At 41.4% G+C, this 16,033-nt stretch overlaps 4 protein-coding genes and 1 long non-coding RNA gene across 6 annotated transcripts; 4 read left to right on the top strand and 1 right to left on the bottom strand.

Annotated features, from left to right (window-relative positions):
• Positions 1-9,059, top strand: LOC125200513 (disease resistance protein RPP13-like). Of its 2 annotated transcripts, XR_016135820.1 has the most exons (3): positions 7,858-7,980; positions 8,357-8,404; positions 8,792-9,059. XR_016135820.1 is itself a non-coding variant. In XM_048098150.2 (2 exons), exons 1-2 carry the CDS (start codon positions 101-103, stop codon positions 8,843-8,845), a joined length of 1,251 nt encoding a protein of 416 aa, XP_047954107.2. In that variant the 5' UTR covers positions 1-100; the 3' UTR covers positions 8,846-9,059. The 2 variants fall into 2 exon arrangements, 1 of the variants encoding a protein (XP_047954107.2); XM_048098150.2 differs by lacking the exons at positions 7,858-7,980; positions 8,357-8,404 and adding an exon at positions 1-1,297.
• Positions 7,124-9,059, top strand: LOC148932963 (putative disease resistance protein RF9; the record flags this gene model as incomplete). The annotated part of the gene is made up of 1 exon (XM_089065748.1): positions 7,124-9,059. A coding segment is annotated over one exon (822 nt), but the record flags the coding sequence as incomplete, so codon positions are not given.
• Positions 9,060-10,080: 1,021 nt separating this feature from the next.
• On the bottom strand, positions 10,081-11,598 carry LOC148932964 (uncharacterized). The gene is made up of 2 exons (XR_016134841.1): positions 10,963-11,598; positions 10,081-10,866 (listed from the first exon to the last, which is right to left on the bottom strand). It is a non-coding gene; the product is annotated as an uncharacterized LOC148932964 (long non-coding RNA).
• Positions 11,599-11,785: 187 nt separating this feature from the next.
• On the top strand, positions 11,786-13,655 carry LOC125200509 (putative late blight resistance protein homolog R1B-13). Its single transcript, XM_048098146.1, has 4 exons — positions 11,786-11,861; positions 11,922-12,334; positions 12,632-12,655; positions 12,849-13,655. Exons 1-4 carry the CDS (start codon positions 11,786-11,788, stop codon positions 13,653-13,655), a joined length of 1,320 nt encoding a protein of 439 aa, XP_047954103.1.
• A 300-nt stretch (positions 13,656-13,955) lies between these two features.
• Positions 13,956-15,189, top strand: LOC148932965 (uncharacterized). The gene is made up of 2 exons (XM_089065302.1): positions 13,956-14,226; positions 14,479-15,189. Exons 1-2 carry the CDS (start codon positions 13,956-13,958, stop codon positions 15,141-15,143), a joined length of 936 nt encoding a protein of 311 aa, XP_088921428.1. The 3' UTR covers positions 15,144-15,189.
• The last annotated feature ends 844 nt before the right edge of the window (positions 15,190-16,033 follow it).

The following is a 16,033-nucleotide window of genomic DNA, read 5'->3' on the forward strand; positions in this document are numbered from 1 at the left end:
CCTTAATCAATGCACGTGATTAGCAAAACAAATCCTACCACCACCTAACTCCGTTGACACCTCCTCTTCCCCGGCTTCGCAACCGCAACTTTACTCAGTGATGGCGGCTTTTGGTGCAGCCACTTCTCTTAAGATGACGATCGAGAGTATGCTACAATCGTCTCGGATTTCGCTGGTTCCTCCCTCTCCACAAGTCTTACTATCGGCGTATGAGGCCATGGTTAGCTTGCAGAAAGTTTTGTTAAAATTGGATGAGACGAGCTGCAGCAAGATCAGGACGAAGGTGAATGCTTTGGATGAACGAATCAAAGAGGCCGTATGGGAATTCGAAGATTTACTCGAATCTCATTTCTATGATCAGATTCTTCCACAAATCGAAAGCTCATCAGTAAGTGAGAGAGATAACTTGCCTTTCTCTCTAGATCTCCGAAGTCTGCAACAGAATCTTGATTGCTTAGTGGAGAGGGTGATGGTTATGAAGGCGGAGTACGATGTTGAACTGCTGAATATGCCTGAAGAAGTAGGCGAACCTATTTCCTCAAGAATTGATTTCAGTGGAATTAATTCAAACATGGTTGGATTATCAACAGAATTTAAACAAGTGTGTGATTATCTTCTTGAAGAAATTACAGCTGATGTTAGATTTGTAGATGACAGGGATTGGCTATTAGTTACAGGGATGGCAGGGGTTGGAAAGACAGCTCTTGCTAAGAAAGCATTTGAAGATCCATCCATTCAGAGACATTTCGACTTCCGAGCATGGGTCAAAGTGGGTAGAAAATGTGAAATCAATGAAATATTACGATGCATTCTAGCTCAAGTGGATCCCAACATTCACGACCAAATGCTTACTCCAGGAGATGATAATGATGATGAGGTGGAATTAGACAAACTCTTGGAAGAGAGACTGAAGGATAAGAAATGTCTCATTGTGTTGGATGATGTATGGGAATGGGACGCAGGTCTATATCATTACTTTCCACATGAGAATGTCCGAATCTTGGTTACAAGCAGGCTAGGAATTGAAGAATCATCGCATCATGTCATAGTAGGATTGTTGACTTTCGAAGAAAGCAAGAAATTACTTGGCGAGAAGGTGTTTGGCGAAGAAGGTTTTCCTCCTCAGCTTGACGAATTGGGAGAGGAGATTGCCTACAAATGTGAAGGTCTTCCACTAATGGTAGTCACAGTTGCAAAACTCCTATCCAAAGAAGATAAGACGCCAAAATATTGGACCGAGGTAGTTGTGAAAAAACACAATTCAGTTTTCGTGGATGCATATAATCAAATATCAGAGGTACTTTTCCCAAGCTATGAATACTTATCTCAATTTCTAAAAATGGTTTTTCTCTATATTGGAGCTTTTCTTCCATATAGAGATATCTTACAAAATCGCATGCTCTCCCTGTTGCATGTTGAAGGGTTTATTGAACTGCGTCTAAACCAAACTGAGCAAAATTTTGTAATGTACTGCTTGGAGAGGCTTGCAAACTATTATCATCTTTTTCTGTTTAGAGAATCAAAATCTTGGTTTTCAAACCGACAATGTCGCGTGCATTCATGTTGGCAGCACTTGTGTAAGAAAGAAGCTAGTAAGATCAAGTTTCTGCATGTCTTACAAGGTTATGATGATGTTTTGAAAGACCAACGTCGGTTGTGTACCCATGCTCACATGTTGTTTGCCTTTAAACAAGTGTATGACACAATAAAAAGTGATTGTGCATCCACTGTTCGTTCTTTCCTTTGTCTTGGTCCTTACTATCACTATCCAATGCCAATACATGCGATGGGTTTCAAGCTGCTCAAGGTACTAGATGCTTTTCCAGTCCGATTCTACCATATCCCACTTGAAATTCTTAAACTAGTTTCTTTGAGGTATCTTGCCCTAACTTGCAACAGAGAGATCCCTGCTTCCATATCCAACCTCTTTCAGCTTCAAATCTTGCATATCAAATCCCATGAGTGTTGAAGTTTGCCTACAAACTTTGACTAATTGTCAAAGTTTCCAATCCCACATCGGTGGGTATTGGTTATTTGGGGGGAGTGGCTGCCTATAAAAGGAGCACTCCTCCCTCATTTGTAAACATCCTCAAACATTTGTATTCTCTTCTCCGTTTAATATAATCGGGCTCTGCAGAGGGTGCTCGGAGACGTAGGCAATTTGTCCGAACTCCGTTATCAAAGTTTCGGGTGTGTTCTTTCTTTATTATTTATTTTGTTCCGCATTTATTTCTGGGTTTGCTTTTCTGTTGGGATATTGTATTCAATATTATTTGCGGGTATTGTAGTAGTGTTTTGTACACCGACTGATAAATTCTGTTTGGAGTCTGGTAATTAAGAGAGGACAGTGTCCCCACCAGTCTTTCCAGAGAATTTATTTGGGGAAGTAATTTTATCGAGGTAGACCCCATTGGGTTAACTCTAAAATTACTGAATCGGTTCATTTCACTATTTGAGAGAAAATTTACCCGGTTTTCTCAACAAGTGGTATCAGAGCCAAGGTTCATCCTTGGTTCTATTTGTTTTGTAATATTGAATACTTTATTTTGAGTCTGTAATGGCGGGTAATGATCAAGAAGTCAAGGCTAGTTCGTCATCGTGGTCAAGGTTTCCACCGTCAAATATGAAATTGACGGTGGAGATATTTGACGGTACTGGCCATTTTGGTATGTGGCAGGGGGAGGTTCTAGACTCTCTTTTCCAGCAGGGTCTTGACATTGCCATTGAAGAAAAGAAACCAGAAGATATAGATGATAAAGATTGGAGTACCATAAATCGGTTAGCTTGTGGAACAATTCGGTCGTGTCTGTCCAGGGAGCAGAAGTATGCTGTCAAGAATGAGACTTCTGCACATAGATTGTGGAAGACACTGGAGGACAAATTTCTGAAGAAGAGTGGTCAGAATAAGCTCCTTATGAAGAAAAGGTTGTTCCGATTTGAATACCGGTCAGGTACCACTATGAATGAACACATTACTTTGTTTAATCAGTTAGTAGCAGACCTGCTAAATTTAGATGTGAAATTTGAGGATGAGGATCTGGCATTGATGTTGTTGTCGTCTCTTCCTGATGAATTTGAACATCTGGAGACCACATTGCTCCATGGTAAAGAGAATGTGTTAGATACTGTATGTTCTGCTTTGTATAGTCATGAATTGCGAAAGGCAGATAAAATGAAAGGCAAAGCAGTTACAGATGAAGCATTAGTAGTAAGGGGTCGTCAACAAGGCCGATCAAAGGAGAGAAGAGGAAGGTCCAAATCGAAAAGACGAGCTACCAAAGATGAGTGTGCTTTCTGTTATGAGAAAGGACATTGGAAGAAAGACTGCCCAAAGTTGAAGAAGAAAGAAAAGGCTTCGCAGGATGCAAATGTTGCTGAATGCAAAAATGATGCGGAGTCGGATTGTTCTTTGACGGTTTCACCTACAACATCGCATCCAGACGAATGGATATTGGATTCAGGTTGCACCTATCATATGTGTCCCATCAGGGAGTGGTTCTTTGATTTCGAAGAACTCAATGGCGGACTTGTTTACATGGGAAATGACAGTCCATGTAAGACAGCCGGGATAGGCTCAATCAAGCTGCAAAATCAGGATGGATCCACCATAATTTTAAAGGATGTACGGTATGTGCCCCAGTTGAAGAAGAATCTCATCTCATTGGGGGCCTTAGAATCTAAAGGCCTAGTTGTGATGATGCGGGATGGAATTCTTAAAGCAACTTCAGGAGCATTGGTGATGTTGAAAGGCGTGAGGAAGAACAATTTGTATTACTACCAAGGTAGTACAGTTGTTGTGACAGTAGCAACTGCAACTTCGAGTAACAAGAAGGATGCAGAGGCGACGAAGCTTTGGCATTTGCGATTGGGACATGCTGGTGAGAGATCATTGCAAATTCTCGCCAAGCAAGGATTGCTGAAAGGTACGAAGTCTTGCAAATTAGAGTTTTGCGAGCATTGTGTTCTGGGAAAACAACGAAGAGTGAAATTTGGCACTTCAATCCATAATACAAAAGGAATTCTGGATTATGTGCACTCTGATGTGTGGGGACCTGCCAAGACTCCGTCACTTGGAGGTAGACACTATTTTGTCACTTTTGTTGATGATTTTTCCAGAAGAGTTTGGGTGTACACTATGAAGAGCAAAGATGAAGTCCTTGGGATTTTTCTAAAATGGAAAGCTCAAGTTGAAAATCAGACGGGGAGGAAGATCAAGGTTCTCCGATCAGACAACGGTGGAGAATACAAGAGTGATCCTTTCCAAGATGTATGCCAGGAGTGTGGCATAGTTCGGCACTTCACAATGAGAAATACACCACAGCAGAATGGAGTGTCAGAGCGTATGAATCGAACACTAGTGGAGAAAGTTCGTTGTATGCTGTCTAATGCTGGGCTAGACAGGAAATTTTGGGCTGAGGCCATTACATACGCTCAACACATTGTCAATCGTTTGCCATGTTCTGCCATTGATGGCAAGACTCCTTTAGAGGTATGGTCCGGTAAACCTGCAACTGATTATGATTCTTTGCGTATTTTTGGTTCAGTTGCATATTATCATGTCACTGAATCAAAATTGGATCCACGTGCAAAGAAGGCTTTGTTTATGGGTTTCAGTGCTGGTGTTAAAGGATATCGGTTATGGTGTTTGGAGTCTAAGAAGACGATTGTTAGTAGGGATGTTACCTTTGATGAATCTTCCATGTTGAATAAGGTAAATCCAAATAGTAGTGATACTTCGCAGCAGGTGGAGTATACACCGAAGCAGGTGGAGTTCGAAGATGCAGTTGTGATCCCGACTACGAACACCACAAATGACTCTCCTACGGAAGAAGAAGAGTCAGATGATGAAGAGGTTCCACCCCAAGAACCTTCGCAGCAATCAGAGCCAATTGCAGTCAGGCGAACGAGGCGGGAAAATAAGAGACCTGCTCGTTTTGCGGATATGGTAGCATATGCACTTCCAGTTGTTGATGATGTTCCAAATATCTTTTCGAAAGCTGTTGAAAGTTTAGAAAGCGATGGTTGGAAAGGTGCTTTGGAAGAAGAGATGCAATCTCTTCAGAAGAACAAGACGTGGAAGCTGATGCCGTTGCCGAAAGGCAAGAAGGCAATTGGATGCAAATGGGTTTTTGCAAAGAAAGAGGGATTTCCTCACAAAGATGATGTTCGCTACAAAGCAAGATTGGTAGCTAAAGGCTACGCCCAGAAGGAGGGAATTGATTACAATGAGGTATTTTCTCCTGTTGTTAAGCATTCCTCCATTAGAATTTTGTTGGCTTTGGTAGCGCAGTTGAATTTGGAGCTAGCTCAACTTGATGTGAAGACCGCGTTTTTACACGGTGATTTGAAAGAGGAAATCTATATGACCCAACCGGAGGGATTCAAGGTTGCTGGTAAAGAAAATTGGGTTTGCAAGTTGAACAAATCGTTGTACGGATTGAAGCAGTCTTCAAGACAGTGGTACAAACGGTTTGATAAATTTATGAAGGATCAGATGTACACAAGAAGCAAATACGACCACTGTGTGTATTTGCGCAGACTTCAAGATGGGTCCTACATCTACCTACTCTTATACGTTGATGATATGCAAATAGCATCAAAGAGCCAAGTTGAAATTGACAGATTGAAGGCTCAGTTGAGTAAGGAGTTCGAGATGAAGGATTTGGGGGAAGCCAAGAAGATTCTCGGCATGGAGATTACAAGGGATAGAGAGGGAGGCAAGCTTTGGCTGACACAGAAGCAGTATTTGACCAAAGTACTTCAGCGTTTTGGTATAAACGATGATTCCAAACCTGTAAGTACCCCACTTGCTCCTCATTTGAAACTTAGTTCTCAGTTATCTCCAAATACAGATGATGAGCGAGAATATATGGCGAAAGTTCCCTATGCTAACGCAGTTGGAAGCTTGATGTATGCAATGGTGTGTACAAGACCCGACATTTCACAGGCCGTTGGTATTGTGAGCAGATACATGCATGATCCAGGTAAGGGTCATTGGCAAGCTGTGAAATGGATTCTGCGGTATATCAAAGATACTGTAAATATTGGTTTGTTGTTTGAGCAGGATAAATCACTTGGTCATTTTGTAGTCGGATATTGTGATTCCGACTATGCTGGTGATTTGGATAAGCGAAGATCTACTACTGGCTATTTGTTCACTTTAGCAAGTGCGCCAGTTAGTTGGAAGTCTACCTTGCAGTCAACGGTAGCTTTGTCTACGACAGAGGCAGAGTATATGGCTATTACTGAAGCTGTAAAGGAGGCAATTTGGCTTCATGGGTTGCTGAAAGAATTGGGTGTTGGTCAGAAACAACTTGAAGTGTATTCTGACAGCCAGAGTGCTATTCATTTAGCAAAGAATCAGGTCTTTCATGCAAGGACGAAGCATATTGATGTTCGCTATCATTTTGTGCGGGAAATTCTCGAAGAAGAGGAAATTGTCATCAGAAAGGTTCCGACTTTGGAGAATCCTGCAGATATGTTGACCAAGGTGGTGACGAGAGCCAAGTTTGAACATTGTTTGGACTTGGTTAATATTCTGCGAATTGGAGTTGGCGCTTGACAGCGCCAATATGAAAGCACCGCGAGTCATTTGTTTGGGTGGAGAAGATTCGTGATCGGTGGGATTTGAAATTTTGCCAAGGTGGAGATTTGTTGAAGTTTGCCTACAAACTTTGACTAATTGTCAAAGTTTCCAATCCCACATCGGTGGGTATTGGTTATTTGGGGGGAGTGGCTGCCTATAAAAGGAGCACTCCTCCCTCATTTGTAAACATCCTCAAACATTTGTATTCTCTTCTCCGTTTAATATAATCGGGCTCTGCAGAGGGTGCTCGGAGACGTAGGCAATTTGGCCGAACTCCGTTATCAAAGTTTCGGGTGTGTTCTTTCTTTATTATTTATTTTGTTCCGCATTTATTTCTGGGTTTGCTTTTCTGTTGGGATATTGTATTCAATATTATTTGCGGGTATTGTAGTAGTGTTTTGTACACCGACTGATAAATTCTGTTTGGAGTCTGGTAATTAAGAGAGGACAGTGTCCCCACCAGTCTTTCCAGAGAATTTATTTGGGGAAGTAATTTTATCGAGGTAGACCCCATTGGGTTAACTCTAAAATTACTGAATCGGTTCATTTCACTATTTGAGAGAAAATTTACCCGGTTTTCTCAACAATGAGATCATTAAAAAGTGTGGAGTTGTGTCATATTTGCCTACAAATATATGGGACATGCAAGAACTAATTTCTATTAAGGTCAGTGCAAGAGACCTACCAACCCCTACTGGTGATGCTACTTTGGACAAACTCTACAATCTCGCTGGTGTTAGTACAAAGAGTTGCACTAGAGAAGTTCTCAGAAGAATCCCCAATTTGAAGTCATTAATGGTTAGGATGGAGTTGGAACCTTATGATGACGACAATAGCAACAACTCATTGAGTGGCTTGGATTATATATCGCAGGAACTCCATAATTTGGTGGTACTTACATTTCGTGTAGTGAACCCTGAGATGAAGTATGAGTCTATGGTTCCTTTTACAATGTTCCCATCAAGTCTGACATGGTTGAAATTGGGTGGCATTGGGTGTTCATGGAAGCACCTAAATGACATTGGTTCGTTGCTACCAAATCTCAAGGACCTTGTCTTACAAGACTATGCCTTCCGAGGGCCAGAGTGGAATATAGTCATTGGGTGCTTTCCAAAACTTGAGACATTGGTAATTCAGGACACTGATTTGGTGCGATGGAGAGCTCAAAGGCTAAGCCTCCCACGTCTTGAACTACTAAGGTTACAACATTGCTACAAATTACAACAACTAGAATGGAACGCATATGATGAAAAGCATACAATTGAATTAATTGAGTGCAATCCCTTGGCTGTAACCTCTGCCAATCAGTTACCGGAATCTTTGTTTACAGTTCTTAGTTACAGTTCTTTTTTGAGATGAGAAGTCGTAGCCAGACTCTTTAACTTGGTTACCAGGTTAGCCTCCCTACTTCATATAATTTGCACAAACCATATAAATTCACTTATTTCTTACCTATAATGCATGTGCTTGTGATTTAAACTTGTGGTGTTTTTGTTATATATTATTGTAGTATGTGTGTTTTAAGTTGTTAGCTGCTCTTTTTCTTGCTAGTCTGTATGGTTTGGTGGTTTCTATTACTGCACGTGCAGTGTGTTTCCTGAATCTACGGATTGTGAATTGTTGGATTTTGCTGAGGATCATGAAACCTAGACGTTGATTTTACGTTTGTAACCAAAGCTGTTGTCTGTTAGATTTGTATGAAAAAAATACATGTAGTTCAAGCCGCGTTATGCATGATTTTCACTTTGTTTTGATTCTATGTTGAATCAGTTGATGCGTTTCTGTTAGTCGAAGTTCATCAATAAGCTCATTTTCGAGGTGAGAATTTATTTATATGTTTATTTATCGATTCAGATTGTGGTGTTGAATGTAGCAAAAGAGAAGGGATTATTACTTGATTCTTGATTATTTTGTTTTTATATTAGATTGATAAGTGTGTATGTATACAGTCTACCATCATCACATTTGTATAATAGGATTTCAACCTCTTTCTATGATGTTTATAGAGATTCACATTGAGGAATTCTTGCAATTTTAGGTTAGTTTTTTTCAATTAGAGTTCAAAAAGATCAACAGAATACTTGCTAGCATGTAGAAATTGTTGTAAGAATTTGAGATACAAAAAAGGTTTAAATCCCCTTGAGCTCTTTCATAAGCATGATTTTGTGTAGATTTTGAGCTACTAATTATTTTGCATTGTATTAGGCCATGAGTTCTACATTGGTGCATTTCTATCTCTGTGGTCTGCAATCTTGGTGAAGCCGATGGACACAACATCCTCGGATTAATCAAGATCCTCCTTGGAGTCGAGGCGATCTTCCCGCGTGGGAGAGGCTAATAAATTTCAACATTGTGCACCCCTCAAGAGTGTAATCACTCATAAACGCGCTTTACATTTGCTGATTTTCGTCATTCTAGTCATGTTTCGTGATACTGTTTCTGCAAATTTGGCTCCATTCTATGGCTTATGTGAGTTGCATTAGTACTAACAAATCTTGCCTTCTGTTCTTAAAAATTTACATAGAGTCTTGTGTTTATTTCTTACATATCCTCATTCATCCGTTTCCCAAATTAATTTGACCAAATCTTATCTTAGCTTCATCTCAGTCAATCCATAGACTATATCTAACTAGAGTCAACTTATGCAATAAACTTGTGCTCTAAATTTTAGAAATTAACTAAATTAATAAGCCTAACTAAAAATAAGACATGCATTCTTCATCAGTTTGATTTGTGGACGAAAATGGAAGGCCTGAAATTAATGGAGGCTAACCTTCATCATGATGGGCTGATAGTTTAGTTTTGATTGGGCTAAGGCCCGAATGATGGTATCATCAGAGTTTGGGCCTATCACATGACTCTACATGGAACCATATCACCTCATTTACATAGTACTACTAAAATATCATATCCTTTCAATTTTTCTGATTTCATGCAATATTTTTTCACTACCGTTGTAACTTAATAAAAAAAGCAAATTGTTGCAAAGTATTATAATCCCTCCGTCCCTCTTTAGGAGTCCCGGTTATCATTTTCGGGTGTCCCACTTTAGGAGTCCCGGTTGAAATATTCCTTAAATGTTATCAGGCCCCACATTCCATTCCACTAACTTTTTTCCTACTCACATTTTATTATAAAACTAATATAAAAAAGTAGGACCACATTCCACTATCTTTTTTCACCAACTTTCCTTTTCATTTCTTAAAATCCGTGCCGAACTCAACCAGGACTCCTAAAGTGGGACGAAGAGAGTACATTTGATCAATAGAAATGAGATACAGTATGGTTCGTTGCTACCAAATCTTAAGGAACTTAGGTTAGAACACGAAGCCTTTCGATGGTTGTGTGCTTAGATTGAAGCGGAATCATTAATAATTACTGAAATTAATATAGATCGAGGATTGTGTACAAGTGGAGAAATTAATGAATATTGGAATTATATTATATCGAAGGTTGTGTACATAGATTGAGCCTCAGTCACTCAATTAGGATAATTTTCCATAAATGAAAATGCCCATATTTTTATTAATATTCGAAAATGAAAAATACACATATTGGCTTGTATATGGCTTCAATAATTGAGCATAATTACCGCTGCCTTTGTATACCAATACAAAACGTTAAAATTATACCAGATTTTTTTTTCTAACATATCCAATTTATTGATTGATGACCAATGATTTCACTTAGCCAATTGCTGCCCACACAAATTCAAAATCCCACTTCCACATTACTCCTTCTCCCTCTTCACCAATTCCTCCCTCGTTGAATAGCATCACCTGTTGTGTTGTGTTTGATTAGCCATAATTCAATGGCTTATGGCGCTGTGACTTCTCTCATGATTACGATTCCGTCTATTCTAGAATCATCTCGAATATCACTGGTTCCTCCCTCCCGAGAAGTCTTACAGCGCACCTATTTGGTCATGTTTCTCTTACATCAGGTTCTTGTCAAGTTGGACGAGACGGGCTGCAGCAAGATCAGGACGAAGGTGAATGCTTTGGACGAACTGATCAAACAGGTCGTATGGGAATTCGAAGATTTACTCGAATCTCATCTCTACGATCAGATTCTTCCACAAGTCGAAAGCTCGAGAGATCACTTGCCTTTCTCTGTGGATGTGCAGCTTATGCAAAGAAGTGTTGATTGCTTAAGTCATAAGTTGTCGGCGTTGGAGATAGCTTACATTTATGAACTGAAGAATATGCGTGAAGAAGAAGGCGAACCTCTTTCCTCAAGAATTGATTTTTGCGGGATCAGCTCTAGCATGGTTGGATTATCTGAGGTATTTGAAGTGTAGAGATCAGATTAGTCTAGGTTCACTAATTACCGAGACCTCTTTGTTCTTGTACAAGAAAGCTCAGCCAAACTCTCACCCACGCGGCTGATTTTAACAAGTAATACAAACTAAGATCACTAGAATCTAGTTCTAACTATTACAAGACCTTGAAGCTATCACTCCAGCTTCAATCGCACTCAATTGTACCTGCACACTCAAGGAACACGTCAGCAATACAAAGAGAGATCCTCTCGGATCTAAACACAAGAAAACAACTAAACACCAAAGAGTAAGAACAAGAGATCAGAGAAACTTGGCTCAGAACCCGCCGCGACCAACACTGATCTACTCTTCCAGAACTTAGACCCAAGGGAGCACAAAAGGATTGGATAGAGTTAACCCTCAGACCACCAATACCTCCACCGTGAAAGCCCCTCACACCAGATCAAGATCCACCGGACAAAACCTCCACTCACAAACCCTAGAACTTCTCCAGAACTAAGCAATCGAAGAGATTGCTTCACACCAGTACTCACACAAGATCTTACTCTCAAAGAACCGAGAAAGATCACCAAGAGATGGCCGGAAGATCACCGGAGAAGAGAGGAGAGAAGAGAGAGAGTTCTAAGTCACACAGAAGAGAGAGAGAGAGGTTGTGAGATATGATACGGCTCAACAAAGCCAACACACACATAAACAGTCTCAACCCTACATCCAACGGTTAGGAAACAAACATCCAAAGAGAGGACACGTGGCAGCATCTGGTGAGAGGGGCTAAGTAATTGGGCTCAACCCAATTAATAACATCTGGGCTTAACAAATAATCACAGCCCAATAAGAGTCCATCAAATATCCAACATGAAGTTATCAAAATTTGTCTTCTTCATGAAGTTAATTGGAATTGCTTCACAGTTACCGGAATGGCAGGTGTTGGAAAGACAACTCTTGCTAAGAAAGTATTTGACGATCCATCTATCCAGGCACATTTCAAGCTTCGTGCATAGGTCAGAGTGGGCAGAAAATGTGAATCTAATGAAGAACTACGTTGTATTCTAGCTCAACTGGATCCCAACACTCGCGATCACATGCTTACCCATGGGGAGGATGAACAAAAATTGGTTGGAATCTTGGAAGAGAGTTTGAAGGATAAGAAATGTCTTATTGTCTTGGATGATGTGTGGAAACAAGACACACAATTAATGGATAACTTGTCACGAGAGAATGTCAAGATCTTGCTTACTGGTAGGCAAGTAACCACAGAATCAATAGTCAAATGCGTACGCTTGTTGAATGAAGAAGAAGGTAAGAAATTGCTTGGTGAGAAGTTGTTTGGTGAAGAAGGTTTCCAGCCCCACCTTGAGAAATTGGGAGAAAAGATTGCCAAAAAATGCGAAGGTCTTCCACTTATGATAGTCACAGTTGCAGAGCTCCTATCCAAAAGAGACATGACCCCAGAATTCTGGACTGAGGTAGTTAAAAAACAACATAATTCAGTTTTCGTGGATGCATATGATCAAATAGCAAGGTACTTTTTCCAAGCTATGAGTACTTGCCTCAATATTTGAAAATACTCTTTCTTTATATGGGAGCTTTCCCTCCTAATATTGATATCTGGCAAAGCGAACTGTACCAGAAGATAGCTGCTGAAGGATTTCTTGAACACACAATAAAAGAAGGATATACTAAGGACTGCTTGAAAACTCTTTGTCACTGTTATCATCTTGTTATCCACGAAAAAAGTAATGATTCTGGTTTTCAAAGCACAGGCTATGGGTGCATTCTTGCTGGAGGTACGTGTGTATGAAAGAAGCTAGTAGGATCAAGTTTTTGCATGTTTTACAAAGTTTTGATGATGTTATTAATCACCAGCGTCGGTTGGGTGCCCATTGCAACACTTTGTTTGCATTCATAGAAGTGTATAGTAGGATAAAAAGTGATTGTGCATCGATTGTCCACTCTCTTCTTTGTTTTGGTCCTTACCAGCAATATCCGGTGCCAATACATGCCATGGATTTCAAGTTGCTCAGGGTACTAGATGCTCATGAGGTTCGATTTTACTATATCCCACTTGAGATTATGAAACTTATAAGTTTAAAGTACCTTGCCCTAACATGCAATAATGAGATCCCTGTTTCCGTATCCAACCTTTTTCACCTCCAAACCTTAATTATAAGGCGGCATATGGGCATTATAAAGCATGGTTCTCAGTCATTTATTCCGGTGGAAATATGGGGCATGCAAGATCTACAATGTATCAAGATCCCGGGAAGAGACCTACCAACCCCAAATTTTGATGCTACTTTGGATAAACTCTCCTGTCTTTATGGTATGAGTGCAAAGAGTTGCAATAGAGAAATTTTGAAAAGAGTCCCTAATTTAAAGATGTTACATATTATGCTGGAGTGGACGCCTTTCGATGATGAAGATGATCGCAGCCCACTGAGTGGCTTGGATAATATCTCAGTTGAACTCCATAATTTGATGCTACTTGACTATACGGTAATGAACCCTCATATGACATACGAGTTTATGGTTCCTCTTTCGACGTTTCCATCAAATTTGATAACATTGGGGTTGAGTGGCTTAGGGTGTTCATGGAAGCATATGAATGATATTGGTTCGCTCCTACCAAATCTTAAACAGCTCCATCTAGAAGAGTATGCCTTTCGAGGCCCAGAGTGGAATATAGAATCTGGTTGTTTTTTGAAACTTCAGTCACTTGTAATTGAAGATTTGGATCTGGTGCGATGGAGAGCTCAACATGGAAGCCTCCCAAAGCTTCACCTATAGCTGTTACTTCTGCCAAGCAATTACCGGAATCTCTCTTTAGAGTTCGTTGCCACTCTTCTTTTTGAGATGGAAGTATAGACTGTCAACTTTATTAGGTTAGTCTTCCCACATTTAACTTGCATAAATCACATCAGTTCATTTCTTTTTTTATCTTAAATGTTTGTGCTTGTGATTTGAACTTTTTTTAACTTGTGATTCATTTTTTTTATATTTGAACTTAAATAGCAGTGATTATGGCATTTTGTTAAGGATTTTTTACACTCTTACATCTATCAAGAGGAGATAGAGGAACACGGTTGAATGCGGTCAGTCTGGCAGCATCTCTCCAAAGAGTGTGTGTTCGACAGAGTTGCTTTCGCGACTCCAACTGAGTTGTTTCGTGTCATTAGCCAGAGTAGTAGCAGCAGTAGCAGCAGCAGAGCGCACTGTGTTTTTAAGTCAATTTCTGATACGGTCAAGAAATGGAAAGTTTACAAGAAGGGAGAAAGGGAAGTGGTCTGGCCAAGCTCCAACAAGCTCCAACAGCTAGAGGAATTCTCGAGAGAAGTTGTTAGCAAGAATATCTCCATTAGTTAGGTTGTTATTTCAGTTTCCAATTTTTAAGTATTTTGAATTTCGTAATTTGAATTTCCTATAAATAGGGAGAAGCGAAGAGAGGAAATCATCTCTGGAGCAGATCATATTTTGGACGACTCTGTCGTTGGGCCTCCTTGTGAGGATTGTGTTTTCTTTCCCATTAATTTTCAGAAATAATATTATTGAGCTATGTTTCCTTTCGATCAGTGTTTACATTCTAGCACAGCTCGTGCTAAACAAAATTGAGTGGCCTTTACTCCTAACAATTGGTGCGGTGAACGTGTGACTCGGACGGACTCGCGACTGGAGGAGTTGGAGAAGGCAACGGAAGATCTGGCTAACAGCAAGACGGTGTTGGAAGCAGCGGTCGAGGAACTTAATTCCCAGTTCCGCCGCACCGATGAACAAGCAACCGCCATACTCACGGAGATGCGTGCAGGGTTCGCTGCTCTCAAACTGAAGAGCAAGGCAGTACCTGAGGACGACGCAACATCAGCAACTCCGGAGACGAATTCGGCAACAACAGGTGCCACATCAGCATTCCCCATGCCCACTTTTGTTGGCACAGAGGCCCTTGCGTTCCCCATGCCCACTTTTGCTGGCATAGAGGCCCTTGCGTGGCTAGCAAGCGCAGAGCAATATTTTCTGATCTCGGAGACTTCACCCGAGAAACGGATGGGCGTCGCCATGGTGGCGCTGGCGGGCCCAGCACTTCCCTGGTACCAGCTGTTGCGGAAACGGGATCCTGATCTCACTTGGGCCCAATTCACACGGGAGTTAATGAAACGTTTCGGGGGGCATGGAGCCCTGGACGAATACGAGGCGTTTGCGGCTGTACGACACACAGATTCTCTCGCTGAATATGTAGCGGCTTTCAAAGCACGTCTCTCGCAAGTTCCGGATATATCATGACATCAATATTTCGGGTTCTTTATGGCAGCCCTTTCGCCCTGAGGTCCGCCTCCGCGGTCAGCGCCGGGCCTCTCCCACAATCCGACGCCTGCCTACACAAGTCAGCCGGGACGCTCATTCTTGAAGGGGCACTCGCACTCCCCCTCTCAATTTTCCTCCACTGGTTCCTCCCGCCCAGTTTCCATACGTTTCCGGAACGTGTCGCCGGAGGAATATCGGAAGCATATCGCGACTGGTACCTGTGTCAAGTGCGGCCTAAAGTTTGGGCCAACCCACAGGTGCCCTCCTAAGACCCTCAATGTTCTTATCTGCGAGGACAACGACGGAACCGAGGATGACAATGAGTTCGAGGACACGGAGGAGGTGGATGCAAAAGTGGAGTTGCAGCTGTCCGAATTGTCTCGAAATGGGCTTGATACATCCAATACCATGAAGCTATTTGGGGAGATCAGTTCACAGAAAGTTAAGGTGATGGTGGATAGTGGCGCCAGCCACTGTTTTATTTCTGAGCAGCTCGCGCAGCAGCTGCAGTTGCCCGTCACTCCCACTGCGCCATATTCAGTTATATTGGGAGATGGGACCACTCACTGAGCACCAGGGATTTGTCGCGGAGTCCCGCTGGTTCTGGAAAAGGAAACGTTTGTGGTATCCTGCTACATTTTCCCACTCCGGAATATAGATATCATCTCGGGAGTACCATGGCTTGCGTCCCTCGGTAATGTGATGGCTAACTGGCAGAATTCCTCTATGATTTTTGCAGTAGACGGCCGTACAGTTCCCATTACAGGTGACCCAACTCTTATGCGGCGTGCGTGTTCAACGCAGGATCTTCGATCCTTGGACGAAGAGGACTGTTGCTGGGTCCTCCGATCTGTCGAAACTGAGACGAC

This window comes from Salvia hispanica, chromosome 2 (assembly GCF_029641045.1).
Source record: "Salvia hispanica isolate PSC_SH4W2 chromosome 2, Shi_PSC_v1, whole genome shotgun sequence".
Classification (NCBI taxonomy): domain Eukaryota; kingdom Viridiplantae; phylum Streptophyta; class Magnoliopsida; order Lamiales; family Lamiaceae; genus Salvia; species Salvia hispanica.